Source organism: Vombatus ursinus, unplaced genomic scaffold (assembly GCF_900497805.2).
Source record: "Vombatus ursinus unplaced genomic scaffold, bare-nosed wombat genome assembly UNPS02011613.1, whole genome shotgun sequence".
In the NCBI taxonomy this organism is placed as follows: Eukaryota; Metazoa; Chordata; class Mammalia; order Diprotodontia; family Vombatidae; genus Vombatus; species Vombatus ursinus.
In genome coordinates, this window is record NW_020951391.1 from 1684228 (window position 1) to 1711996 (window position 27769).

A 27769-nucleotide genomic window follows, 5' to 3' on the forward strand; every position below is an offset into this window, starting at 1 on the left:
AAGGACCAGATAAATGTTACCAGACTCCTGGGATAAGATAGTTATTATAGATGAACATTTAAATTTAGCTCCAATTTTCTTGACAGCAAAATCAAAAAGAGAAACATTTTGGGTAATATAGTTTTTGTTGTCTGATTAAAAAGGAAACAACTTCATCTGGAGAGAGAAATTTTTTCCCAACAAAAATTCAGTCAAGAATTTACTGAGTGGTTCCTTATATAAGGGATTATAATAAACAATGTACAATACTTTACATTACAATTTTTCTCAAACCGCAGAATATACAAATATTCATATGGAACATTCTGGGAAACATGCTTCAATTTAAACATTACCTTTGCAAATTAATCAAATCAATGTCTATTCCCCTAACTCAAGCAGCCTTGGGCTCACATGGGGAGGGTCCAACAAAACATAGTTGGTCAAAGTCTATTATTTTTTTTCAAATTGTTCTGGACTGAACATGTACTTCTGTTTTAAAGCCTGTTCTGTCAGACACTCCCTTCAGCTCTCCCTGGAATGTGGCTGGGTTAACATGGGAACCTGCCCCAGCCCAGCTGAAAGGAGAAAAGACATTTCCTCATAGATGAGCGTGATTTTGATGTTCCTCTCCACCAATTCCTAATCACCAGCACAAAGATGTGCAGTAATAGTAATGCTATTGGCATTGTATTTTCATATTCAAGATGGGCCAAGTGAACTCTATGGCCAATAAATTGGGAATAGAATTAGCATTAAAGTGAACTTCATACCTACCTGAACTATAGCTGTCTGTAGAGGATTGTGAGATGGAACGAGATAAGGACCTTCGGCCAGTCTTGGTAGGGAACTTGGTGAACTCCTGCATGTCATCAGCAAACTGAATTTGCTATGGGATAAAGAGAAAAAGTTGAAAACCACACATGAAATGTCCCAGTTGCTTCCAGAAAATTCCTCTGTACCATCCCTGCTACTGTAGTAAGGAGGCAATGCTGTGAAATGTTCCCTAGTTTATTAAATAAGACAATATACAACTCTGGCTCATAGGAAAATATATGGCCCCCACTAAGCTAGACAACTTTACTTCCAGAAGCCAGAGGAGAACAGGCCCCCAAGTACCTGTTATAGTCACTTTCTCCTCTCTCTGATCAGACAGCTTGGAAGCTTTTCTTCCTCAGACCCCATGACAACTTCTACAAATTATTTTTTAATTTGAATACCAACATTTTTCCTCCTTCCTGTCCCCCCTCCCAAACTTTAATAATATTTAACTAAATCAATTTCACTTTTGTCCAACCCTCCCTCTAAATACCAACTGTCAGCAATCTCCTTTCTTCCTTATGGACATCTCCCTTAGCACTCTGCTGTCCTGAGGCTCACTACAAACCTTCTGGAAAATAGTAGCTTAGTTATGACTGTGAAACATGGAGATATTAGAAGCAAAGATCTTTCTGTGAACCTAAAAATTTTTGTTAATTTACAAAATCCATAGTGATGAAGCCTTAGAAACTCTTAGAAACTCCAGGAAAGACTTGAAATATCAGAATGCCAATACAAGAAACCATACAGAAAAAAAACCTAATAACCTTAATTGGTAAAAATTTAAATTACAGAGCATTTCAAAAATTAAGCAGAGGTATAAAAGACCATACAGTAACTAGAATGTGTTGCCTTATAAAGTTCCTTAAGAGATTGGCCTTAATGAATAGAAAAGAATGGTTTACGTTATTTGATTACAACTTTCTGAAATTTACGAAGTCAACTTTATTAAACAGTGTAACTATTCCTCCTAAAATCTCATTTACATTATTCATTTATTTTTAAAAAATTTTTTTAAGATAGTACAACGAAAAACTCCTGAATTACACAGAGCTTTACTCCAGTCTGAATTAATGAAGGTTTTCTGTACATATACCTAATTCCTTACCTAAAAACAAAGCAAAACAAAACAAACCTTTTCTGCGAGGTCAACTACTAAATCAGATATCCCTCCAAATCTCTGAAGCCATCTTTACAAACTGCTGATAAGTAGCCACCTTCAAACCAGAAATAATAATTCTATTTGGTTAAAGCTATAAAAGCATCCCACTTCCTTTTACATGCATGCATTCCTACGGCAGCCCCTGTTCCTAAGGAGCAGGTTTGAAAGTATTACTTTGGCAGCTGGACATGTACCAATCCGAGATTGAACAAGCACGAAGCCTGATGAAGGTCAGGAACGACCAGAATGTGCAGCAGTGAACCACAAGGCAGGACCATGCCATAGTGGCCACACAGTCACAGGCTTTCAAACCTCGGTATAATAAAATCAACACAGAATTATAAGTAGATAAAGCATCAACAAAAATGAAAGATCAGCACCCTGGAGACCAAAGCCTAGGCACATTTATTTAAAATCCTGTTTAACATAACATGTAAATGGAAAGATATGTTTATGATAGGTAAGTCTGGGGAGTAAAGGGAGGGAGTGGAGAGCCATATTGTGGTTCTTGAAAGGTCTCAGCTCGGACAATTTCTAAAGGTAAGTAAGGAAATGGTCCCCACCCCCCTTCCATTTTTGTTTTCCCCAAAACCTTTTTAACATCGTACGAACATTACCAAGTCATCTTTTTTAATTAGTAAACTCAAACCCAGTATGGGAACATGGGCTAAGGAAAAACCTGCTACTCATCCAAGAAAGGAAAGTTACCCCTAATATTCACGAAATGAGAACCCCACCACAGACACGTACACACTAGCACTGGAGCTTGATTAACAAGTTGGCCTGCAAGCCGAGCCAAAGGATACTTTTTTTGGTTTGGTGTTAAAACTTATAATTTTAAATCGCTTAAATGCCAACAGCACAGCTGCCTTTTAGAAAGTTCTTATTGAAGTGTTCCACAGGTCAGCATTTGCCCTTCCAGATAGGATTTCCCAGTCAGTATCACATGACTTAAATAGTCAGCAAAGCTAGTTTTACTAAAGAGATTATATCCAGTTCTTAGGTAGTATCCTTTGTCCTGATATGCTGTTATTTTGGTGGGAAAAACAACAAAATGAAGTCAAAGCAATCAATACCTCCCAACAGCCTACTATGGCAGCTCTCCCTTCCCCAGCCTCCTCCATGCCAGCTCCTCTCATTGCTGTTCTGTCTCCCTCTCCAGTTAGTTCATCTCTTTTCACAAGGTTCTGGGCATGTTCCCAGACACCACCTACTCTTGGGGAGGAGGGAGGTGTCATTTGCAATTAAGACTTTAGATTTAAATTGTTTTTTAAAAGAGGCTTTGGAAAGTCAGCAAGGCATTTCTTTATAGCAACTGAGGAATGAACTAATAGCTATAATCTCCATACTTGTATTAACAGAGCTCATCAGTACTCTGGAGCTTAGCAAAATCTGCCCAAACTAAAAATATTAGACAGCATCACAAGTAGCTTACTAATTCAGTGTATTGTCCCCAGCCTCCCCATCTCTCAAAAACAGATGCTTGTCAAATATGAAGTGTACAGAATCCCAATAAACTATGACAAAGAATTAATGACTGTCTTCTCATGATGCTGATAGGCCCAGCATTTAATCCCATCTTTTCCTTGGCCTGCCAGCTCCATTGGTTATGATCACAGTCAGAGGTAGAGGTGCCAGTCACCAACACTGGTTCACCTTCATGTCACAAACAGAAAGACACCACAGCCCAAAAGTAACCTTTTGATGTCACAAGTTCTCTTTCTAAGTGGAACCTGATCTCAAGAAAAGCCTTTCAAGGGGGTGGAGTTCCCTAAATTTACCAGCTACATATGAAAATTTAAGTGAAAGAACAAGGACCAAAAATAGTCTGAGTCACCAATCAAGTTCCACAACTGACAGTTGCTTAACTATAGTCAAGTTTAGTCAAGCAGAGTATTTTAACTAAATACCTTGCTTCTATTTCTCTTATATCTAGCACTTTAAGAGACTACCTCAGATGGAGGAAGGGAAAAGGGAAGGAAGGGTGTTCTGATACTCACAAAAGAGTTTAAAGTTAATAAGGCATTCATGAATAGACTTGCTTTTTACTTAAAACTCTTTAGCTTGTATGTCTAACAACTCCTAAAAAGCCTCATTCACAAATGAATAAATAAGAACACGAAAATTCTACTCAAGTTAACATCATGTCAGCAAAGTTCAGGTCAGTCTGGCCCCTTCCCCTAAACATCAAGCCTAAATCCAGTTTTATTCGCTGTGATCAAGATAATTAAAAAGCAGATCATGTTTAGCCTAAATATTTCAAAAGAAATTTCTTGGAATAGATGAACTATTACAGTAACAAAGTGTCTCTAGTTTGGGAACTGGGTTTTGAGAATAGGGCCAAGATAGAGAATGCCAAAGGCCTGGCTAAAGCAGCACTAACTCTGGGTGTAACTCAGCATCAAGTGACAAGGCTGATAACAGGTCAAAGAAGGGATCATGAGAAATCCAGAAAAGCTAATAGCCTCGAGTCTTAGAGCAGTAGCTGAGCAATGGGACAACCTCACAGAAAAGAGTGGACATGGGGAGACTAGGATTCGAATTCCATCTCAGATACTTTGGTCTGTAACATCTCAGAGCCTCAGAGTCTTTTATAAAATACAGCTAATACTCACACCACCTATTTCAAGGTTGCAAGGAAAATGCTTGCTATGTAATTCGATTAATTACTCTGCGCACAGGGCACATTTTGGGGAAAGGCACTCACCTCCAGGAAGTTAGATGCCCCCCTCAATATAGTCACTGCCCAATAACTCACCTTCCTGCTAAGCTCCAAAAGGGCAGAGACTGCATCTTCCCCAAACCCAGCTCCACAGTCCACTCTGGCCCCTCCCTCCCCTGCATTCTCACAGGACAATGAAAGCAGATTCCTGTAACTATCAATCTTCCTCATACTTACCAGAGCCTGAGTCAACTCTCATCTCACAAGAACTCCAAAAGCCTTAGTGTAAGCTGTATCCCAGTATGATCTACAATAAAGTGACTTCTCAAAGTTCCCTCTTCTCTGACACCAGGCAATCTTTGACACAGCTCCTTAGAAAATTCAATGAATGTTTAGGCCAGTCAATAAAATTCACAACTATTCTGCAACCACCTCTTCTGTTCCCAGCACGTAAACTGGCCTTCTGAGTCTCAGCAGGTTCTGCCTGCTTCCTGCCCACATACCAGCTCTGCCCTCTCCCTGTCTCAAGTTTCTTAAGCTCTCAGTCTCCCCAGATGGGGCCTGAGTTCTGGGAGAAGGGGGCTGACTAATCTGAGCATGCCTCCCCCCACCCCCACTCCTCTCCCAGGCCATGTCTCAACAGTAACAGGATACAACATACACACAGCTAGAGTCCAATTCCATACACCGCCCGGAGGAACATTCCCTTCAAAATTGACTCAACCTGATCCTCTTTTGTCAATGCTGATGGGAAGAAAAGGTGAAGCATAGAACATGTGAACCTCTGCTTCAGAGCAGCATTGTTTGCTTTCATGCCTTACCCATCCTCTCCTTCATAAAAACAAAACAAAACAAAACAAACAAAAACAAAACAATAAAAAAACACATTTAGGTACCTTAAATGTTCTGGTGAGGATGATCAAGCAATTCAAGCCCACAAACTGCCTACAGTACAGAGGGTGTGAAGGGCAATAAAGAATACTTGTCCATTCCAACATGGAAAGTTTCTCCTGAACAGTTCCAATTTGTAACTACTATTACTCATATTAATATAGTAACTACAGTTTAAAGAACTTTCCTCATCAGTCCTGTGACATGAGCAATGTAATATTATCCCTACTTTGCAGATGAGGACACTTGGTAAGAAGAGAAATGACTTAGTGGACAAGTCAGGCCTCAAACCAAGGTCTTCTAGCTGGGTCTCATGCTGCTTCCACTATAGCAGACCTCTACACCTCTGTGAAAAATGCTGGATTAGACCTGGGGAGCATTCCATAGCGCTATCTCTTCATTTAACCTCTGTCCATTCACACCTTCTCTACTCCCAATCACACATAGATCTACGGTGCATATATACTATAACTAGCTTCCTTCTCTCTCTATCGCATCATCCCTATCGCAAATCTCTAGACCACAGTTATGGGGAAATGAGTTCAGGACAATGGAACAATGGAACTTTATGATATACTGAAGAGTATTGATATTGGTTGGGAAACACTAAAAATGAGATTATTTGTTTTCCTCCTAGACATCTGGTAGATCTATGATTTCATGAGTGAGAGGACTCCCACAACCAGTGTAAATCATAACCCCATCAAGTCACCTTTCTTCTGTGTCATTTCTGTCTATGCCTTTATATAAATCTTCCATAGTATCCATCCATGGCAGATGATTTGGATAAACATACAGGACCTACTAGTCAGATTTCCAGGTGACACCAAAGTGGGAGGGATCATTAACACAATGGATGGCAGTTAGGATCCAAAAACATCTTAACAGGTTAGAACCTTGCACCAAATCCAATAGGATGAAATTTAATAAGGATAAATGTGAAGTTTTAGACTTGGGTTTAAAAAAAAAGAACTTCGTAAGTACAAGACTGGAGGTGCATGAATATAATTCTTTAAAAAAATTCAATTTTACTTTATTTTCAGGTCCACATTCTCCCCTACCTCCATTCACCATTCCATTCCCCTTGAGAAAGCAAGAAAAATAAAATCCATTACAAACATGTCTTGTCCAGAAAAACAAATTTCCACAATGGATATATATTTCTGACCAGACTCTTTATATGAAAGAGATCTGGAGGTTTCAGTGGGCTGAAAGCTCATTCATGAGTCAACAGATTGATATAGCAGCTAAGAATGCTAATAATAACAAACTTCCTTTTATCTTAAACCTCTTCCTTTCTCACTCTTTCCATCTTCTAGTCCTCACTGACACATACCTCTCTCCTCATAATATAACCTTCCCCACCATCCTTTCCAATACTGGCTACACTTTCTCTCATTCACCAGTCACAGTGGGGGAGTTGGAATACTCCTTGTTCCCCATCCATTTCAGGCTTTCCCCCTGTCTCCTTCACTACGCAACCTCTCCTCCTTTAATGTTCATACTATTCAAATTTATCATCCAATCCAAATCTTGGTGACTGTTATTGGTCATCCCCAGGACATTCTACTTCTTTCTTCAATGACTTCCATGCCTGGCTAGTGACTTTGCACAATGCCTCAATTAAATCCAATTCACTTGCAAGTCATAACATCACGTTTCCTAAGTTATAATCCTCTTCAAGAAGGAAGGTCAAACAACAACCTGTGAGTAGTTGTAGCTGCCACACTTGGGATCCAACCAGCCAGTTGCAGCTGGGCAATGTAGCTTGCTCCTTCCTTTCTTCCTTTCTTTTTCTTCCTCCTTCCTCTCCCTCCTCTCTCTCTGTCCACATAGGGAATCAAACCCTTATCTACGGTGCTCTGCCCAAAGAAATATAAATTTTGATCACTGAAACCTTGAAAGATATCTTGGGGTTTATGGGCTACATTTCTTTTTTTAAGGACCATATCTTAAACCTAAATCTCTCTGAATCTTACTGATTGGTCAACAATAGATCCCAGCCCAAGCCTACCTGGGTCATTGTTTGGGTTCTGAAGGCTCAGAGTGAAATGTAAATTTAGCAATTGCTTCAGTTTGGACCAGAAACCTCCCCTTTCAGATTTTTTTTTTTTTTGACTAGGTAAAAGAGGCCATTCTTTGCCTCATTTCTTACTTAACCTAATCACTGAATGAATGTTGCCTCAGACAAACTGAGACCTGGAAAAGACCTTAGCTTAAAAAGGTCAAGGTTCCCCACTGCATCTTGGGCCATTACCAGTCCTCCTGATCTATATCTTGCCACTGGACACAGATGGTTCTGGAGGAGAGTAAGGCTGGTGACTTTGCACAGCTCTGCCTCACTTAAATCCAATACACTTGCAAGTCTTGACATCACCTTCCCAATGTCACGATCCTCTTCGAGAATGACGGACAAACAACAGTGCCTGGCTCACAGTCTTTCATTCCTATCCATTTCCTATTCATATTAGGAGTCTTCAACATATGCAAGGCTGCTCCCTCAGATACCCTAACTTCCCAGTTCCTCAATCTACTCAGTTTTCATGACCTATTCCTCCACTATATACAGGTGGTCATAGCCTTGGTCTATCTTGCCATTGTTCCACTCCCTTGATCGTGAACTCTGAAATTCTTTTATCGGATCATAATCTTTTATCAATCCGTATTTCCCACTGCCTTATGACCCTTAAACCATATCCTTCATCTTCACCATGACCTCCATTCCTGTCACCTCTCAGTTCTCTTCCAAGCTATCATACCAATAATATTTACACTTTCTCCCCTTCTCTATCTTGGCGCAACCCCCTCCCCCAGAAACCAAATCTACTCTATACTACTATTTCCAAATTCCTTGTCCCCTTGTCCTACCTCTAATCACATCTTGCCAAACTCTGAGAAACTCTACTGAGTTCACTACAAATCTGCTATCTAATCTCACAGCAGCAAGGTAATCATTTTACACCTTCCTAACTGACTGACTATCCCATTCACTCCAGCAGCTACTGCAAACCTTTTTATCTCTTCTCAAGCTTCCCATGGCACCCCCTTCTTCCTCAATTAGGCACTTCATATACTTCACCAAAAAAAAAAAAAAATCAAGATCATTCACCAAGAACTCTTCCCTTTCACATATCAATATTTTCCCCTATCCCCCAACCTAGTATCTCATGAAGAGGTAGTACTTTCTTCTTAACAAGACAAACCTCTTTAAATCTCTCTAGTGCACCCTTGATACCATCCCTTCCTGATGTCTCCAGCAGGTTCCCCCCACTATCACCCTCCCTTCCTTCCCTTTTCTCTCTAAAGTTCCAGCTCTCTCTGTCTACCAACTATCTATAAACATGACCATGTCTCCCCTCCTAAAACTAACTTGGGCCAAGTGGAGTGGTGTACACCTGGAATTCCTGCTACCAGGAAGACTGAAGCTAACAGGGTTAGGTGGATGACTTGAGTTTTGGAGCTTTGGTGGAGTAAAAAGCCAATCAGGTGTCTAAACTAAGTCCAGCACCAATACATTTTGTGGGACAAGGGAGATCATCAACTAACCAAGGAGAAAAAACCAGCCCAGATTGGAAATGGAGCAGGTCAAAGTAACCTATGCTGATCAGTAGTGAGATGGGCCCTGAGAGGCAACTGCACTTCCAGTCTTGGTGAGACAGGGAGACAGCCTCAAAACAATAAAACACACACACACACACACACACACACACACACACACACACACACACACACACACACACACACACACACACACACACACACATCCCTCACTTGATCTTGCCTTCCCCATTATCATCTTATATTTCTCCTCTCCATTTGGGGCTAAACTTGAAAAGTGTCCATACTCTTACTTTTTCTCTTCTCGCTCTTTTCTAAACCCTCAGCAGTTCAGCCTCCAACCCCAAAATTCAACTGAAGCTTCCCTTTCCAAAATGACCAACAATTTCTTAATGGCCAAATCTAATGCTTTTCTCAATCCTGATCCTTCTCTACATCTCTTCAGCCTTTGACACTGTTGGTCACCTTTTCTTCTTGGATATTTGCCTAAGTTTCTATAACACTACTCCCTCCTAGATCTCCTATCTATCCAAATACCCTTTTTCTGGTTCTTCATCCACATCATGTCCACAGACCAAGGGCATTCCCTAAGGTTCTGTCCTAGCTGTCCTTTTGTCCTAGAGGCAGCTTGTGGCACAAAATGCTGGACCTGGAGTCAGAAAGACCTGAATTCAAATCTGGTTTCAGATACTTATTGGCTGGTGTGACCCTGGGCAAATCACCTAACCTCTGACTCAGTTTCCTCAACTGTAAAATGAGAATAATAATAGCACCTACCTCACAGGGTTGTTGTGGATCAAATGAGATAACAGTTATAAAAAGCACTTAGCACAGGGGCTGGCACATAGTGGGTGCTATATAAATGCTTATTCTCTTCCTTTCCCTAGCTCCCATCTCTAAGCAAATGATTCTCATACCCATATATTTAGCCCTACTCTTTCTTCTGAGCTGTCTTGCATTGTCATCTGCTTCTTGGACATATGGAACTGAATTTCCCATTGGCATTTCAAACTCATCATATCCAAAACAAATTCCATCTTTCACCCTAAATTCTCTCTCCTTCCAAGTGTTTCTATGAGTGTTAAGGGCACCACCATCCTCCCAAACACCCACGCTCACAACCTGGGTGTCATCCTCTCCTCCCTCCTTTCCCTCACCCCATATATCCAATCTTGTTAATTGTACCCGCACAATCTCTTGCATATATGTCCCCTTCTCTCTACTCATAGTCCTAACTCAGATGTTTTATCACCTGGCCCACTGTCATAGCCATCTACCTGGTCTCTCTGCCTCAAGGCTCTCCTTCCACATACTCTATGATCCAGCTTACTTGCAGATCCTTGGCCATGACACTCATTCTCCCATCTCTGTGTCTGCACTGACCATCTCCATGCCTGAAAATGCTCTCCTTCCTCACATCAGCCACTTGGTTTCCCTGGCTTCTTTCAAGATTCAGCTTAAAGTATACCTTCTAGAGGATGCCTTTCCCAACCTCCCAGCTAACAGCTCCCCTTACAGATTACCTTCCATCTACTCCGTATCTATCTTCTATGTACCTAGCTACTTATATGTTGTCTCTCTCATTAGAATATAAGCTCTTTAAAGTAGGGAACTGAAGGGTTTTGGTGGGGTTTTTTTGGTTTGGTTTTCTTTGTCTTTCTTTGTATCTCAAGGGCTTAACATACTGCTTGGCACATAGTAAGCATTTAAAATGCTTGCTGCCTTCAATGTTTTTTTGGAAGCGACATAGCCGTGAAAGCTACCCCTACTGTCATCTCATTCTCACCACGTCTAGTTCAGCTTCTCTTCTTCATTTGTTTTTTGGTCAAGGCAGCCTAACTCTAGACACTTGCAATAAAACCATTACCCGAATGTGCCACTTAATTGTTGAGTTGTGTCACCTTGGGTGAGTGGTTGGGATCCAACAGACTATACAATCTTTAAAGTCTCTTCCTCTTCTCAAGTTTGTGAGTCTACAATCAACGAAAGCCACAATAAGTTAAACTTATGCTGGTGTTTACTGTGACGGTCTCTTCAAAATAAAGGATTGCCAGGTGCTCTTGGAGTAATATGTACCACAGGCAAATCTCTAGTGGGAACTGTACTTCTGAGAAATAATTGAGGGCAAAAAGTAAGCCATCAGACACCAGGGCCAAAGTCTATAAGGAACTTAGGCTTTCTGACATTTTATCAAGTAGCCAGCTATGTAGTTTCTTAGGTGAGAGGTTAACAAGATTGTAAAGGCAGAACTTCCCTTTCTCTGATATGGCACCCTCACTGAGGCAATACTAAAAGTTGCTTTTCAACAAACCAAACCTACTGTGATAGTACTTGAGAGAATAAATCACAGCTGTGAATCAGACCATCTTCTAGGAAAGCTGAGTTGTGCAAACTCATTGAAGGGCACGGACAAAAATTACAGAGGATGGACAACCCATGAGAGCTTGTGCTCTGAACTGTTGAAGAAAATCTACATAAGTAAGATTATAGAACCACTGGAACATCAGAGAGGTCATGCTTAACTAAAGCTGAAAGACACCAAGTGTCGAGAGAAGTGGGCTACAGAAGAACTTTAGATGGCCGTTGAGAAGCAACAGGGCAGCTTTTCCCAACAGTGGACAGTAATCTCAACAAAGTGAATAGAACAGAATCGTGCATCACTCCTCAAAAAGCACAGGGTTAAAGAGAACAGGAGGGAAACATAGAGCGCAACAGTAGAGAAAATAAATTTGATTTTAAGGATCTATTATATAGTAACTAGTGTAGTAAAATGTTGCCATTTGCAAATGTGAATAGGTTGGATAATACCTTCCATACAAAACAAGACTAAAATATTTCCATTTCAGCTTCTTTAGGGACCAATAGTACATAGTTACTATTAACTTGGCTGGAGTTACACTTGTTCAGAAGTACAGCAGTTACTATTAACTTGTGCATCTATAGAGAAAGTTTTCCATCTGAAATCAATGGGGCTAACTAGTGTCTGAGAGGCATACAGAAAGTATACAGCAAGGCTGCCACCTTCAGTGAGTTTATAATCTATTGAGAAGACAAGACAAATAATGAAAATCCCCAATCAATTTTTCCATATAAATTCTGATTTAAGAGAAAACTGAATGCACTGAAGTTGAGGGGGAAAGGTCAAATAATTAAAAGTTTCCTATTAGACTGGCACATATATACATACATGTTCAGAATTACAGTTCTCTGATTCACATTTATTTTATAACAGACTTGCAACCTAAGTAGCATGTCAAAGGGATTGAGATGAGTGTGATACAGGTAGCTCCCATCACCGATGACACAAGGCTAAGCATTTCTTAAGTGTGCCAGGCTTTGGGGGCATAAAGGCAAAAATAAAAAGGTCCATGCCCTCAAAGAGCTTACTGGGGAAAATTACAAACACCAGGGTACAGAAGAGTATAGGCTCTGGATCTGAAAGGACCTAGTCCTCCCTCTGATAGGGTTATTTTGTGACTTTAAGCAGGCCACCTTGGTTTCCTCCCTTGTTTAAAAAAAAAAGGGATTGGATTAGAAGGCCAGTGAGGCCCTTTCCACCTCTAGAGTTAAGACCTTATCATCGTATAACTGTGTTCAGGGCCTTCACGATATTTCTACATCCCTCTCCCAATAGGGACCCTTTCTCTATTAGAGTTTTGATAACATTATTAATTCCATTAAATAATCTTAAGTTTCAATATCTTTTTAATATTACATGAAATACTCCGATCAACACAATGATTCCAAAGGACTAATGACAAAGAATGTTACTCACCTCCTAACAAAGAGGTGATGAACCACTATTCAGAATAGGGCATCGATTTTTGGACATGGCCAATGTGAGAATTTGTCTTGTTTGATTATGCTTATGTATTACAAGGGATTCCACTCCCCTACCTCCACTCCCTACCCCTGTAAGGAGGGAAGAGGAAGTGGGGGAAAAAGCCAAATGTTTGACAATTAAAAAAAGTTATTTTCAAAACATTAAATGAAGTAAGGCAATCAAAACTGGGTGGCAGCCAGTCCTTGTCTCACCAGTTTTTCATAGAAGTAATGCCTCTTGTTACAATGCCAAGTTACATGATGTTTTTCAGAAATGGCTCACCCATGTAACTTGGCGCTAGGAAAGAATGACTTTAATAATAGCTTCAGGGGCTTAGGCAGTGTGGTGTGATGCGAAGAGCACTAAGATTTGACATCAGGAGAGGCCTATATCCAAAGCCAGCTATCACCTCACCACTCTAAGACAGCACCAAATTAATAGGGTTACTGTGCATTCCCAAGGAGACTATCCATGAAAAGTGCTTTGCAAATCTTGAAGTCCTACCTAGGAGAACACTCTGGGAAGATGGCAGAGTAGGTCAGAAAACTTTTGGCTCTCAAATTTCCTCCACAAAAAGAGAGAACATCACCTCAGAGTAAACATAGAGCAGCAGAAATAAACAGAAGTGGGAGGTAAAGCTGTTGTCCTCCTAAGACAACTCGAGAAGACGCCAGGAAAGACTGGATTTCCAGGGATGGAAGTTCAGCCTGAGTAAAGTACAAACACCTCCAGGCCCACTCTTAGAAAGCAACAGACAAGTCCTGGGGGCAGCTGGATTGGGAGGCAGTCTGAGCCTCAGGAATTTTCACCTGGGGGTGTGTGTGGGGGGGGTGTCAGTGGGGGGGGGGTGGCCTCCCCGGACAGCTGAGTAGAAGATTGAACAACCCTCCACAGTTGAGGGGCTCCAAGCACAATTGTGCTGACCAGGCGTGGTCCTGGGCTGCTGGGGGGAGGGGGGGACATGGCACAAGGAGCAGGGAGAGGAAAGAACTAGCACAAACCTGGTAAGCATGGTAACAGAGGGGCGGACAGCCTGCTAGCTGTGGGCACTTGCAGGAGAGCGATCAAGAAAACTATGAAAAGTCAACCAACTGGAAACAGAGAATCAAAAACTTAAGACAATAATTCCTTGAAAACTAAAATTAGGCAAAGGGAAATTAGTGATATTATAAATACCAAGAAATAATAAAACAAAATCAAAAGAATGAAAAAATAGAAGAGAATGTGAAACATCTAATCCTATAGAGAGGTCAGCTTCTATTCCTGCTACCTGCCTACAGTCTAGTAAGTGTCAGAGGCAGTTTTCAACTTTCCATTTCTCCTGAATCCAAATCCAGTCCTCTTTCTGGCACACTACCTTTTTTCTTGGCCAGCTTCCTCACCTGTAAAAATAAGTGTATTAATACTTGTAGTGTGTATTTCATAGAAGGGTTGTGAAAATCAAGTGACAATGTATATATTAAGCCTTTGTAATCCCAGATATAAATGTTACAAGTTAACTGTTATTACTACCTGAAGTCTGAGACTTTGAGTCTCTAGAGAAATCTTCTTTTAAAATGATTTTTAAAGAAAACAATGCAGTTATCTACCCTAAATTAGACAGCATCATTTCAAAACACAAATTTTACAAATAATGAAAGACCTTTACATTCTATGAGATTGGAAAGTTTAAAGCAGCATTCCCATGGTATGGAAGAGAGAGCATTAGTTCCAAAGTCAGAGGACCTGAGTTTAAATCTTGTGTCTGTCATTTACTACCTCTGTGGCACTGGCTAAATCACTAAACCTCTCTGGGTCTCAGTTTCTTCATCTGTAAAATAAGAAAGTTGAGCTAGCTGTAGTTTAAGGTCTTCTCCAGCTCCAGATCTATGAGCCTAGAATACATATACTGAAATTCAATTTGAATTGGATACAATCCCCCACTTCAACCTTGTGGTTTTCTGGGAAGGGAAGAGAAACAATCGCACTCAAATGTCCTCTGTATTTAGCAGAGGATTAGGTTCCCCCCAAAAAAGTCTTTTGGCCTTGAAACACAGTAAGCATGTAGCTATCTGTTCGTGAACACAGAAAATTTCACTTGGTCCTTAAGGTGCGGAAACCAGAAGATGACTGAAATAGACCATCTTGAGCAGATTTATAAATCTAAGTTAAGACCAGACTATAGAGGGTGATGAGAAGACATGGATATAATACCGACAGGGCTCAGAGTCTTCAGCCTCTAAATCTGACTTGGTCTTTCCATAGAAACCTTCCTTACAAGTTCCAAACTGAATTTAATCCATGCAGTACATCACACACTAGACTAACCCTGAGGCAGGTTTTGCCTGCTCTTTCAAGATAATAGCCATCAGCTCTTACTGATATTTACTAATAAATTACTCAATAAATAATACATTTACTAATAAATACTAATATTTACACTAATAAGGCAAAGTTTCTCAGATTCAACCTGTTTCTAGCAAGCAAGTGAAGGGTAGGGGCTGGGTGAGAGAGAATGACAGTCTCAAGCAACACTTCATGCAGTGTTTTTTGAACATTATACATATCCAGGGGCAAAAGAAATGTTGCAAGAGTTCTGCTCATTCTCCAAACTAGGAAGAAACCCTCTTCTTTGTACTCTCAGCATACATTGCCCTTTTATGCACATGGTGCAAAGGATTAGGTGATTCATCTGTAGCTTGAGTGAATTATGACCCAACCTAAATTCTTCATTTTCAGTCAGTCTCTTCCAGATTCAGCAAGGCTCTCACTGGGGCCATTGACGGAGAACTGCTCTCCATGTCATAAGGATGCCACTTTAGATCATGTCTTACTCAATGGAAAACTGGAGTGGAAAAATGAGTTGGATGGAGTGAGGTAGTAAGAGTCCTTTCAGGACCTTCCCCTTTGGGAAGAACCTTCACCTTTTACAGAGCCCAAAGGCCTCAAAAGCCCACCAATGTAGTGCCTGTATTGAAACTTCCAGCTCAGATTTTACCCAATTTCTGGGAAAAGACTTCACGTTAGTATCTTTGGCCTTGTTGCATAATCTTAAATCTCTATTTTAGTGAAGGAAGAAGAAGAAAGGAAGAAGAAGAAAAGAGAGGCAGGGATGCCAGAGAATCCATTCCACCTGTCCAGAAATTGACAGCACACCTATCCAAAAAGATTTAAAAGAACATTACTGAGAAAATTTGTCTAACAGTGATCCAAGACTATATTCATAATAACTCAATCCAATTTCAGGAAAAATTGGCAAGGTGAATTAATTCCAAACATGCCCTGTACTCAGCTAATCCTCTCCCTGTGGAGCCAGAAGAGAATGTGCAGAATTCTGAACCCCCTACTTGACAGACTGGAGGGGCTCCTTTGGCTGACTGGCAGGGCCAAGACATATCCTTTTCACAAATTTCCAGTTCCAAATAATATAATCAAGGAATGTAATGAGAGGAATCTTCCCCAAATGGGTGTTCTTTAGTCTCTAGGCTTTTAACACTCCTTTCTCACTTCTACTGCTGAACCAAGACTTACTTCTCCAACCCCCAATCCACTTAGAAGTGGCAGACAAGGGTAATAAACCACCCCGAATATTTCTATTTCTCCCGAGGAAATCCTGGCATAGGGATGCCCATAGGGTCAGTCACTTCCAGTGTGCTTCTTCCTCTGGCATTATAATATAGCTTGCTACAATCAGAACATCATGTTCCCCTACCAATTTAGTCTCTTTTCTATTGCAAACCTGGAGTAAACAGATTCTACAGCAGCCACAAGCCTGTTACCAAGGCCACTGTATTGATCAATGTAATTAACATTCACAATTCATCCGGTTCAGCACCACAGGACAGCTGGACTGTCCTCCACGAGATGAGAATTTGGAACCTTCATGATCTGATTCCCAGACACTAGGCATTGCACAGTGTTCTCCAATTTGGATGCCACCTGATCACAAAGAAGAAACTCAATTAGTTACCAGAGCAACTGGACACATCTGCCCTCTGTAAAGGAAAGTAGTTGAGTTCTTCTTCCAAAGCACAAAGACCTAGAGGTCCATTCACTCCAAGTGCTACTTGGATCGTGTACAAAAAGCAAAACAAAATAAAAATTGACATAAAAAAATCCTTGAGTGCCAAGGATTGAGACTCTCAGCTCTTGTCTAAGATAGGGATTGATCTTCCAGAATATTGCTGATCAAAAAAAAATACATGTACACATACATACACACACACACAAAAAAAATGTTTATCAAAGACATCCAAGGCATATACAATAGCTTGACCATCATGATCAGGATTTGTCTACAAACACGATGGTTGTTTTACAAGTTTGTTCATCTAAGCAATTCTATGAAAATGCAGCCATTTCTCTCCAACATACTCTCCAAGGGGGCTGCTCCACTGGTTTCAGACCACCAATTACTACTTTTCTCACAAATCCACTCCCCCCACCGCACTTTAAATTAAGAGCATTTATCACCAGTCTTTAAGTTCTCATTTCTGTGTAGGGAGAATCAAAATACATAGTCTCCCCAGTGCTGGGTATTCAAAGCTTCGTCCTCCACCAGGAAATCCAATTGCTTTCCATATCATGCTGGGTGTCATGCTGTCAAATGCAGAGTAATGAACCCCCTCCCAAGCCTCTTGTTCTCTGGCAAGATGTAACCCTCTGTTTAGCCATTTGAAAATTTACAGGACTCTCACCTATGTGGCTCATGGCAATTTGAATCTATCAATCAATCAACAAATAGGTAGTAAATGCCTATGTGCCAGGTACTGTGCTAGGTTTTGGGGACACCAATACAAGAAACAAAATAATCCCTACTCACACAACAGTAGAATGTTATGATTATTATTATTTTAATATGCAAGAGAGATAAGGAGGAGTGAGCCAATTCCAGGGATAGTGTGGCCAAGTCTAGTTCCATGGACGACCACATATAGCTGCAGAAACTGAAGATTAGGAAAAAACAGTCAAATCAAGAGTGAGATTTAGATAAGTATTATGAGGAAAACCAAAAGTCAAGCAAGAAGATACTATTACACCTCTTGGAAAACAAGCTACTTCTAAGATGAGAAAGTAAAAACATTTCACATATTCATTTTCTTTTAGTACAGTGAATCTGCCACATTTATAATCTAGAAACCCAGGGTGATCCAAAGATCTCATAAAAGGGAGTAATGCTGAGGCAGCAACACAAAACAACTTTTAAAAAATCCAGCTGAAATGCCATCATCAGCACAACTTCAGTTCCTGAGTTGCACCCTGAAGGCATCTCTAATGAGATCCCTGGGAAATTGGGAACGATCCCAAAGGTATAGCAAATACATGGTGAACTCCATTGGTGTTCCAAGGCCTGAAAGGCAAAATGCAGAACGAAAGTTCATTCTCATAGCCAGGAGCAACGATTCCAGGGCCTGCGAATGAGTAATTATATGGCTTGGAGTCCTTTTAGAGAGTTACAAGTTAAGAGAGTCTTAGCTGCCTTCCATTAGGGGAAGGAAGGTAGTCATACACACACACACACACACACACACACACACACACACACAGAGACACATACATACATACAGATAGGTAAGTAGACAGATAGATATACATGCAAGTAAATGTTTGGGCTACAACATCCAAGGTATGGAGGAGATGCAATAAATGGATGAAATTAAAAGATCTTTAAAATACTAAAATGAGTAACAGAAGGTTCATAAAGATAAGCTATTTTCCCAGTCCTGAAGTCAGCCAGAAGAGTGACAGACACCACTTCATTCAGAGGGATAAAAATTAGTTCCTCTGCCCATCAATCCCAGTCCTTCCTGCTTTTCCTCCCCACACCACTTCCCACATAGAGCAGTGCTGTCTGTACCACAATGGAAAGCAGCAGCAGCCCATCAACATTCTCCTTGTCACCTTGAGTATACAGGCTCAGTGGTATTTCAACTGATAACACCTTTTGCAGGTTCACAAGAACAGAGAAAAAAAATGTAAGGCTAACAGTGTTTGCTAGAGCCAGGCAGCTTATGATGCATGAACCCCAGCCTCAAGTAAGTCTGTGAGGAAAAGAATGAAACAGTGAGCAGCCCAAAGCCCCTTCTGTTTAAGGTTCACTTCCTTTGCACAACCAAGCACAGAATGCAGCTCTAAAGAGAAGTAAAACTGGCCAGGACTGGAACGGGAAGGCACAAAGCACTCCTCAGGTCAAGTGACACAGTCATTCTGGCAGGAAAACAAGGCAGTCTTCTGGCAGGCCCTCATGATGCGAAAGGGAGGAGGGTTGTGGTTCCCTCTGGATAGACTGGCAGTCATTTTAACATACTTCTGCTTATTATTTCCTCAAATCCTCTACAACTATGAATGCCATATTGTACCTGTAGTTGTCAAACTTTTTTCATTTTGTATCCTATTGGGCAATAAATATTTATTATTTATACCTCAGTTCTATACCTCAGGTTGTCCCAACTAACAAACTGCAGCTAAGGTAGTAGTTCCCTGATACCAGAAGAGAGGCAATGTGGCCTAGTGGACGGAGGGCAGACCTTGGATGCAGGATGACCTGGGTTCAAAGTCGTGCCTCAGACAGTGTAACCTGGGGCATGTCACCTGACCTCTCACTGATCTTCGCACTTCTCTCGCTCTCTCTCTTTTTTTTTTTGGTGAGGCAATGGGGTTAAGTGACTTGCCCAAGGTCACACAGCTAGTAAGTGTCAAGTGTCTGAGGCCAGATTTGAACTCAGATCTTCCTGACTCCAAGGCCACTGCACCACCTAAGCTGCCCCCTGATCTTTGCACTTCTTCAACAGGTGCAGGGAAGGTGCCTATCTGTCTGAATTGGCCGAGGACGTTCCTCACCAAGAATTCCCTAAACCCAGGAAATCACAGGTGCAGTCCAAAATAAGATACCATCAAGAGTGCTTTAAAGAACAAGGCATATGGAAAGAGGTAAAAAGTAATCAAAATGATATAGGGCATAACATATAGGTGCATTTGAAAACAGAAGCATAAACTATGAAACTGCCAAAGATAGACAAATTCAGAAATGGAGAAGAATAAGGATGGGCAGGAAAGGGTCATCAAAGACGGAGAGACAAGCAGCAAAATGACGATGCAGACAAGTGGGCCAAAGTGGAAAGTGGTGACTAGGGAGTAAGCAAAGAGGTGTCTACTACTGACAGTGGCAGTGAGGCAGTCAGCACTTAGTTCCTTCACAAATTCTGGGATTCATGATTTTACAGGTCCAAGCCCTCTCTTCAACCAACACTTCACACAGGTGCTCTAATACTTGGGAGATGGTTTTCCAGAGTTGCTGTGATCCATCAACCTTTCAGCCAACTTAGTGATGAGCCTCTTGGTACTTCCTAGGCTGGTCATCAAATGCCAATCAATAAAAGAGGCATCACTGTGGCAACCAAAAGTGAACACAGTTAACTGCAGATGTGTTTTAACCAAAGTAGAGTCCAGTGAAACTATCACTTATTCTGAAATCAATGGCTCTCCTAACACAGTCCAAGATCACATTAGCTTTATGGCTGCCACATCACACTGCTAATTTGTACTCCACTTGCACAAATATCTGTCTAACCATGCCTCCCCTACCTGTATTTGTGAAATTGACTATTGATAAACTAGCATAACATGCCATGTAAGTTCAATATCTATTCAATGAGTCACTTCTGTCTCTCCCTCCAAAACACATCAGATTTACAAAAGTACTAATCAGATTTGTTCTCATAAATATTCAGAAATTACAGAGTGCAGAAAATGCAATGAGGCAGATACTCCAAGCCAACTATATCCTGTCTATCTTTTAAAGGACAATCCAGTCTCAGTCCTCAGATTAACTGCCTGAGTCACAGTTACTGCTGAATGAGTCTAGAACCATCCTCATCTAATCTTGGATTTTAGTTATAAGAATTTGACATAATGCCAGTATCTGAAGGCCCAAGAACAACAGTGTGATGTTACTGGAACAAAGATTATAAACCATTCAATACCTGGTGATTATAGTATGCTGTGTGGATCAGAAGATAATCATGACTTTCAAAATACATAACCCCAGGACTTTGACCATTCTTTTCTTTTTCTTTTTTGGTGAGGGAATTGGGGTTAAGTGACTTGCCCAGGGTCACACAGCTGGTAAGCATCTTGTGTCTGAGACTGGATTTGAACTCACGTCCTCCCGACTCTAAGGCCAGAGCTCTATCTACTGGGCTACCTAGCTGCCCCAGTTTTGACCCTTCTTAAAACAATTTATATTGTTCTAACAAAGGATTCCCTCTTTCCCCTCCCCAACTCTGCCATGAAATACGACAATAATAGTACTTTAATGTTTAAAGAGTACTGTGAGGTAGATAGTGAATTATTATTCCCATCTTATAGATGAGGAAACTGCGGCACAACAAAGTTAAATAACTTGTTCAGGATCACTAAGAGTCAGAGCCAGAACTCAAATCCAGATCTCTTGATTGAGTCTAATACTTTCTAAAACTGTTTCTGAAACTAGTATCAATATTCTTATTACTATATATGTATATATATATATATATATACACACATATAAAATAACGTGGCCATCAAGACCTATCTACCTGAACTTCAAAGATAAATATAAAGTCTATTCCCACTACTAGTTCCTTCCTCCTTGACAATCACACCCTCAACTATTTAGAAGCCAGAACAGGAACATGAAACTACAGATTTGTTCATGTTTATACTGTACATGTGAAAGGTTCAGGTTTGCTCCATGATTACTATGGAAAACCACAAACCTTTACATTTATACTAGGGAACTTCAGGACTACAGCAGACTTGGGTACTATCTGGTTTGACTAACACTATTACTAGGTATAGACCCACAAAAAAACCGTTAGTGATAACTGAGGATAATTTCTAGAGGCATATGTTGCAGTGTTCAATTTAATTCAACATATTTATTTAACACTTCCTGTGTATAGATACAAATTTAGATAAAAAATTGGTCCTTGACCTCATGTACCTTACAATTTAACAGGGGGAATATGAATTGAATAATACACAAAACCACTTGATAATTATATCACAAAGGCACAGAACAAAGTACTATATGAGGTCCGAGGAAGGTCATTCTCAATAGAGAGACCACAGAAGGTTTCAGTGAGAAGTTAGTGTTTGAACTGGCTTTAAAGGAAGAAAAGGAATTCAGAGGCAAAGGGGGTACATTCAAGGCAAAGGCATGGATGTAGGAAAGTACAGGCCCTGTTCAGAAGACACAGAGCAGTCCAGCTGGCTGTAGAATATTTGGAAAGGAGAGTAACATGAGATAAGACTAGAAAAGTAAGTAATGTAAGACTGTGCCGAGCTTGGAATACAAAACACAAGTTGAACTTGACTGAATCACTGATAAGGGAGCCACTGTTGCCTTCGGAGTAGAGGAGCATACCCAGATTTGTTTCTTTAAGAACTGGCCATTACATAGCAAGCACAAGTTTGTCAAGGGCTTCACATACATTCTTTGATTTGAAGCACACAATGATCCTGTAAGGTGGGGCTCTACAAGCACCAGCTTCATTTCACAGATGAGGAAAGAGGCTTACAAAGGTGAAATGACTTGCCATGGTCACATGGCTAGGGTTAAGTGTCAGGATCTGAATACAGGTCAAGTCCAGTATACTGTTCTCTAGCTTACACTCCTACTTTAAAACCCTATAATATGCAAAGTCCTGTACCAGAAGCTGGGGTTATAATCAATTTTAAAATGACAGTCCCTTCCCACAAAGAATTCTGTCGGAGAGCATAAAATGTACATAAATTAATTATAATATGAAGCAGAATGTGATAGGGCAAAGGATAACAGAGAGAGTTGCCCCAAAGTTCAGGAAAACTGAGCCTTGATGAAAAAGAATGATGATGAAAGGCAGGCAAAAGGAAAGGGTGGTTCATAGCAACAGAGAACAGAAATGGAGGACGTGGGAAATAGTCTGCTGTGTTTGGAGAATGACTAGTAGTCCAGTTTGGCTAGAGCTGACTAGTATGTGAAGGAAACTAATATGAAATAAGACTGGAAAAGTATGCTGGAGCATCAGGAATATTAGTCTGCAAGTGGCATGAAAGATGGGCTAGATGGAAAAGAAACAGGCAAGAAGACTTTTTAGGCTACTGCAATAGTCCAAATAGACAGAAATGAAGATTTGTACTAGAGTGATGTGTGTGTTGGGGGGGGGGGGGAACGGACAGAGAGGAGGGAAAGAATGGAAGTGAAAAAAGGTAAAAGTAGAATCATTTGGTGAGTGATGATCACCTAGCTAATAAGATGCTGAAGGCAGAACCCAAATACAAGTCTCCGATGTCTCCAGTGCTCTTTATACTACATCATGCTACCCTGAATGAGAAAATAAGTGAAGGATGGTACCATGGACAGAAGCAGTAAAATCTGAAAAGATAATATGCTTGGTTTTACACATGTTGGGCTGAGTTAACTGTGGGATACCGGGTTCAGATGTCCTGTAGTAAAATTTTGTTGAATTAACTGCGTGTAAAACATTATGCATACAAAGACAAAACTGAAATCCTTGTTCTCAAGGTTCACCGCAGCAATAAAACAGGTATGCAAATAAGTACACAGAAGGTAATCTGGAGAGGGAAAGGGCATTAACAACTGAGGGAGGTGGGGAATTGAAAGCTTCCTGGAGGAGGTAAACAACTAAAGTGAACCTCAAAAACAAAAAAAAAAAAGGACAAGAATCTTGAAAAACAGAGTTCCAGGTATGAGGCCTACCTTATACAAATGTATGATAGGAGATGGAATGTCAAGTTCAAGATACCACAATCCAGCTCAGTAGAGTGTGTGAATGTGAGATATAGCTAGAAAACATGGGAGCCAGAACTTTAAATGGCAGGCTAAGTTTGTATTTTATTACATGAAACAACTGAAAGCTTTTCAACAGGTGAAATGTGGTTAGATCCATGCCTTAGAAAGACTGTGGCAATAGAGTCTAGGATTGATTGAAAAGGTAAGCGATAGGAAACAGGAGTCATTAAGCAGGCTATTACAACATTCCAGGTGAGAGGTGACAAGCCTTAACTTGAAATGAAGTAGAATGATTTGAGAGATATTTTGTAGTTAGAATCATAGGGCTCTGCAAGTGATTGACTACAGGGAGGTGAGGGAGAAAGAAAACTCAAGAATCACTCTGAAGTTATGAACCTGGGTGACTGGACGATAATAGTGCACTCCTCAAAACTGTGAAGTTTGGAGGAAGGGAAGGGTTTAGCAGGAAAGATGATGAATTCTAGTTTGGCCACGATGAATATGAGAGGTTAATAAAACACGCAGGTAGAGGTATTGAGCTGGCAATTCATGATTGTGGGACAGGAGTTCAGGAGAGATCGGATACTATATATTGGGGAGTGATCTTAGAGACGACAATTAAACCCTTGTGAATTGATGAGATCATCAAGGGAGAAAGTGTAAAGTGAGAGGAGTTCCCAGGACAAAATCTTGAGGGGAGCCCAAGGTAGATGATGAATCAGCAAAGATGCAGAGAAGAAATCAAAGGAAATGAAGATGGGGGGAAGCTTAGAAGAAAAAAACAAACACACATTTGGGAGCTTTTGCATTGAGGTTCTTACCATATTGTGCCTGTTTTCTCATCTGAAGTACCTAAAATCAATGATATTATCAAGGAAGAGAATAAAAACAGAATCAAGGGCAGCCTCTTGGAGGAACATCCATCTTGTGGGGGTATTAGAGTCAGGAAGAGGACAAGGAACCACTGAGACAAGAAAGGTGTCAGAACCAGGAGAGCCTGGTACTTCTGAAGCCAAGGAAGAAGAAAGCAGCAGAAGGTATTAATCAGCTGTGGTAAATGCTAACAAACAAACAAACAAAAAGTTCAAGGACTGAAAACAGGCCATTGGATTTGGTAATTAATTTTATTATATCACTTGTGTTCTTCTAGCTTTTCCAGAGAGAAGGAAATCAAGTTATTCATACATGGCAGGGGTACAAATAACTCAGAGGTTGATGTAAAACCGTGAAGCTCTTAACACCAGTACTCTGCTGGACTTGGTATGTGACCTTGAACCAGTCCTCAAGTGCTCCATTAACAAAATGAATCCTCCTGGTTATCACTAGGGGGAAGAATAATTAGTCATCATAAAGCACTCTGTGTTAAACAGTTGCATAAAGGCTGAACAATAAAACTCAGAAAGGGCAAAGTTAATGAGAACCATAAGGACATGTTTATAAGCAAATGAAAACCCACCACATCCTTGGTAGAAATTGAGTAGCCTTTTGCTAATAGACTAGGAGTCTCTGAAATCAAGAGCAGTTAGCTTGGATCACTAGGCTATGTGTATTAGCACCCAGACCTTTCAGGCGGAGAGACTTACTCTCAGTAAATAAACTTACTAGTAAGTCCCAAGAACAAGTAGCCCAGGAGAGCTTTCAAACAACAGAGTGCCTGTCAGGTTAAAGGACAATGGCACCTAACTCTGTGACAGTTATTCAAAAGGCCTAGTGGGGAAGAACAAGGTTCTAGGAAGTTGGGATACCAGAGTACGCATTGATAACAGGCTGCCAGCACTGCATTGTACTGGGATCCATAAGCCCTGGGCTCTAGCCTCAGACCCACCACTAAGGAGCTGGATGACTTTTCCCAAGTTTCCTCCTCTGCAAAGTGAGGGGGCTGAACTAGATGATCTCTAAGTTCTCTTCTGGCTTTATAATTCTAAGGTACTTCCACAGCTTTACCACTGACTCATCTCAATGCTTAACTAAAAATAAACATTCTATTTGTAAAGGGACAGTCACTCAAATGAATAATATAGAATACAAAAGGTTACAACCCCACAAAACAAGATTAGGCTTCCAGAGCCCATAAAGGACAACTCCCTTAATCCTTTTTAAAGAGAACATAGGCTTTCCCCGAGTAAGACCTTTTAGGAGAACAGATATAGCACACACAATGGAGGCTTTGCGCTTCTTAATGCAGTTGCTGAACTGTAAAACAGAATTCCTCCAAAACATAAAATAGGAAACCTCACTCCTTTAAATAGGTTCAGGTGCAGAAGTCTCAGAGGCTGCTATCTAGTACTCCTGCAGCCCCTGCTTTGCTGAGCTTATGCAAGCACTGCAGCCCGTGGAAGGTTTATAAGCAGAGTGCCTAGAAACATTTTTGTCTTTATAAGGGAGCTGAAAGCACAGACTTAGGCTCCATCAGCCTCAGAAAGTCACCTTTCTTCTGCGCATCTTCTTTTGTTTTGAGGTCAGGGTTGAGTGGAAAGTCAAGCCACAATTGGCGGCTGCTCTCCTGCATCGGCACCCCAAATCCTCCTTCTCAATGAGTTAGCTGGCTTAAAAACCCCATCGATTTAACCCGAGAGTCAAAACAAGCCAGTGTCCTTTGAGTTCAACCCACAACGCAAAACAAATAAAATAAATAAAAAACTTGTTCGGCCTCAATGAGTGCGACAAGGAATGAACAATCGCCCACCCCCCTCTAACCTCCCACCCTCCCCCTCAACCAAGCTCGGTCTTCGGGAGGCACAAAGTGGGTCTCTCGCATCCCCCTGGACCCATGACAGTATTTGTAATGACCAACCTCTAAATGTTAATTTCATAGAGGACCTGGCAGAACCCGGACGGGGAGAACGGTGGCTAGTCTCTCCTCTCTCCAGCCTGTCCTCACCATTACCTTCGCCTTCATAAAAGGGCCAGTAGAGTGCAAGGAGTCTTCACTCTTGGCTCCGGGCTACACTGCGAGAGGCATCGGACAGACGGATTCCGAGCGTGCGCCGCCCGACCCTCCCCCCCAAAAGCATCCCCAACGGTGATTTTCGGCCACCCTTACCTAACAGGAAGGTCAGCTCTGCAGCCTCCAAAACCAGTGTAGATGCGATGAAGGAGGCTATCCAAGAGCCAGATCCTCTGCCCCCACACCCAGCCCACCCCCCATCCCGGGTCCGGGAGCCCCCGGCCCGGGGGTCGGCCACGAACTTGGAACCCGACCTGGCGGTGTTGGAGCGGATCGCCGCGGGGTGCTGAGGTTCCACGGGGAGCGAGCGAGCGACTGCGAAGAAGGGACAAAGCCCGCAAAGGGACAATGGGCAGCGAGAAGCGAGCGAGGCCCGGGCCGGTCGTGCGGCGGGCGGCCCGCACACGTCAGCGCCGGGGGCCCTGGCTGCGTCACCCCGAGCTCCCCCGGCCCCGGGCCCGGCCCACCCCCGACGAGCTCCCACCCTGGCCCGCCCGCCCCCGCACCTTCTTGGGCGCCTTGGTGACGGTGGCCATGAACGAGTACTTCTCGGCGTCCTCCTTCTCCTTGGCCTGCTTCAGCTCTTCGCCGACCCCGACCCCGGCCACGGGCAGCGGCATCGCATCCGGCACCGACATGCCCGCCGCCCGCCCGCGGTCCCCGCTCGCAACTCACGCCGCCCCTGGCCCTCGGGCCTCGGGCCTGCCCGCACGCCGGGCCGCCCAAAGCTGCCGCCCCCGCGGGGCTGGGCGGACACCGGAGCCCGAGGCTCGGAGAAGCGGACGCTGAGGTGGCGGAGCCTGCGCCCCGTTCGCTCCGCCGCGTCTGGCCAGCCACAGAAGCGGCGCGCTCCTCTCGGCCCGCGCCGCCTCCGCTGCACGCTCACGCGCAGCACGCAAGGACGCACTGTCAGGGCAGAGGCCGCCGAGGGCGCGTCAAGGACTGGCAGCCCTCGGGAGCTGGCGCCGAAGGGAAGGGAGGAGAAAGCCTCCGGGCGGAGCGTGACGCCAACACGCACGCGCCTGTCGCTAGAAACCGCTCCCCGGCTCCTCCTCCTTCTCCTCCCTCCCTTTCCCCTTCCCTCCCCTCCCCCCGGCGGCAGTTGATACAGTCAAAGGAGAAGAGTGAACTGATCCTTGAGAGACACCAGGTGGCGCCCTGAGCCCTCGCTGGAG

At 42.2% G+C, this 27769-nt stretch overlaps 1 protein-coding gene and 1 long non-coding RNA gene across 5 annotated transcripts in view; both read right to left on the minus strand.

The window, feature by feature from the left end:
* AHCYL1 (adenosylhomocysteinase like 1) overlaps positions 1-27256 on the minus strand; it is a 45493-nt gene extending 18237 nt beyond the window's left edge. For 3 of the 4 annotated variants that reach the window (XM_027856758.1, XM_027856756.1, XM_027856757.1), the window contains exons 1-2: positions 27101-27247; positions 757-868 (exon numbers count right to left, since the gene is read on the minus strand). In XM_027856758.1, coding sequence (XP_027712559.1) covers positions 757-868; positions 27101-27232 — 244 coding nt within the window. In that variant the 5' untranslated portion in view covers positions 27233-27247. Of the gene's footprint in view, positions 1-756; positions 869-27100 lie in introns of all 4 variants that reach the window. The other variant, XM_027856759.1, reaches the window with a different exon arrangement.
* LOC114039118 lies at positions 24758-26813 on the minus strand. The gene is made up of 3 exons (XR_003568623.1): positions 26691-26813; positions 26442-26596; positions 24758-24969 (listed from the first exon to the last, which is right to left on the minus strand). It is a non-coding gene; the product is annotated as an uncharacterized LOC114039118 (long non-coding RNA).
* Positions 27257-27769: the final 513 nt, after the last annotated feature.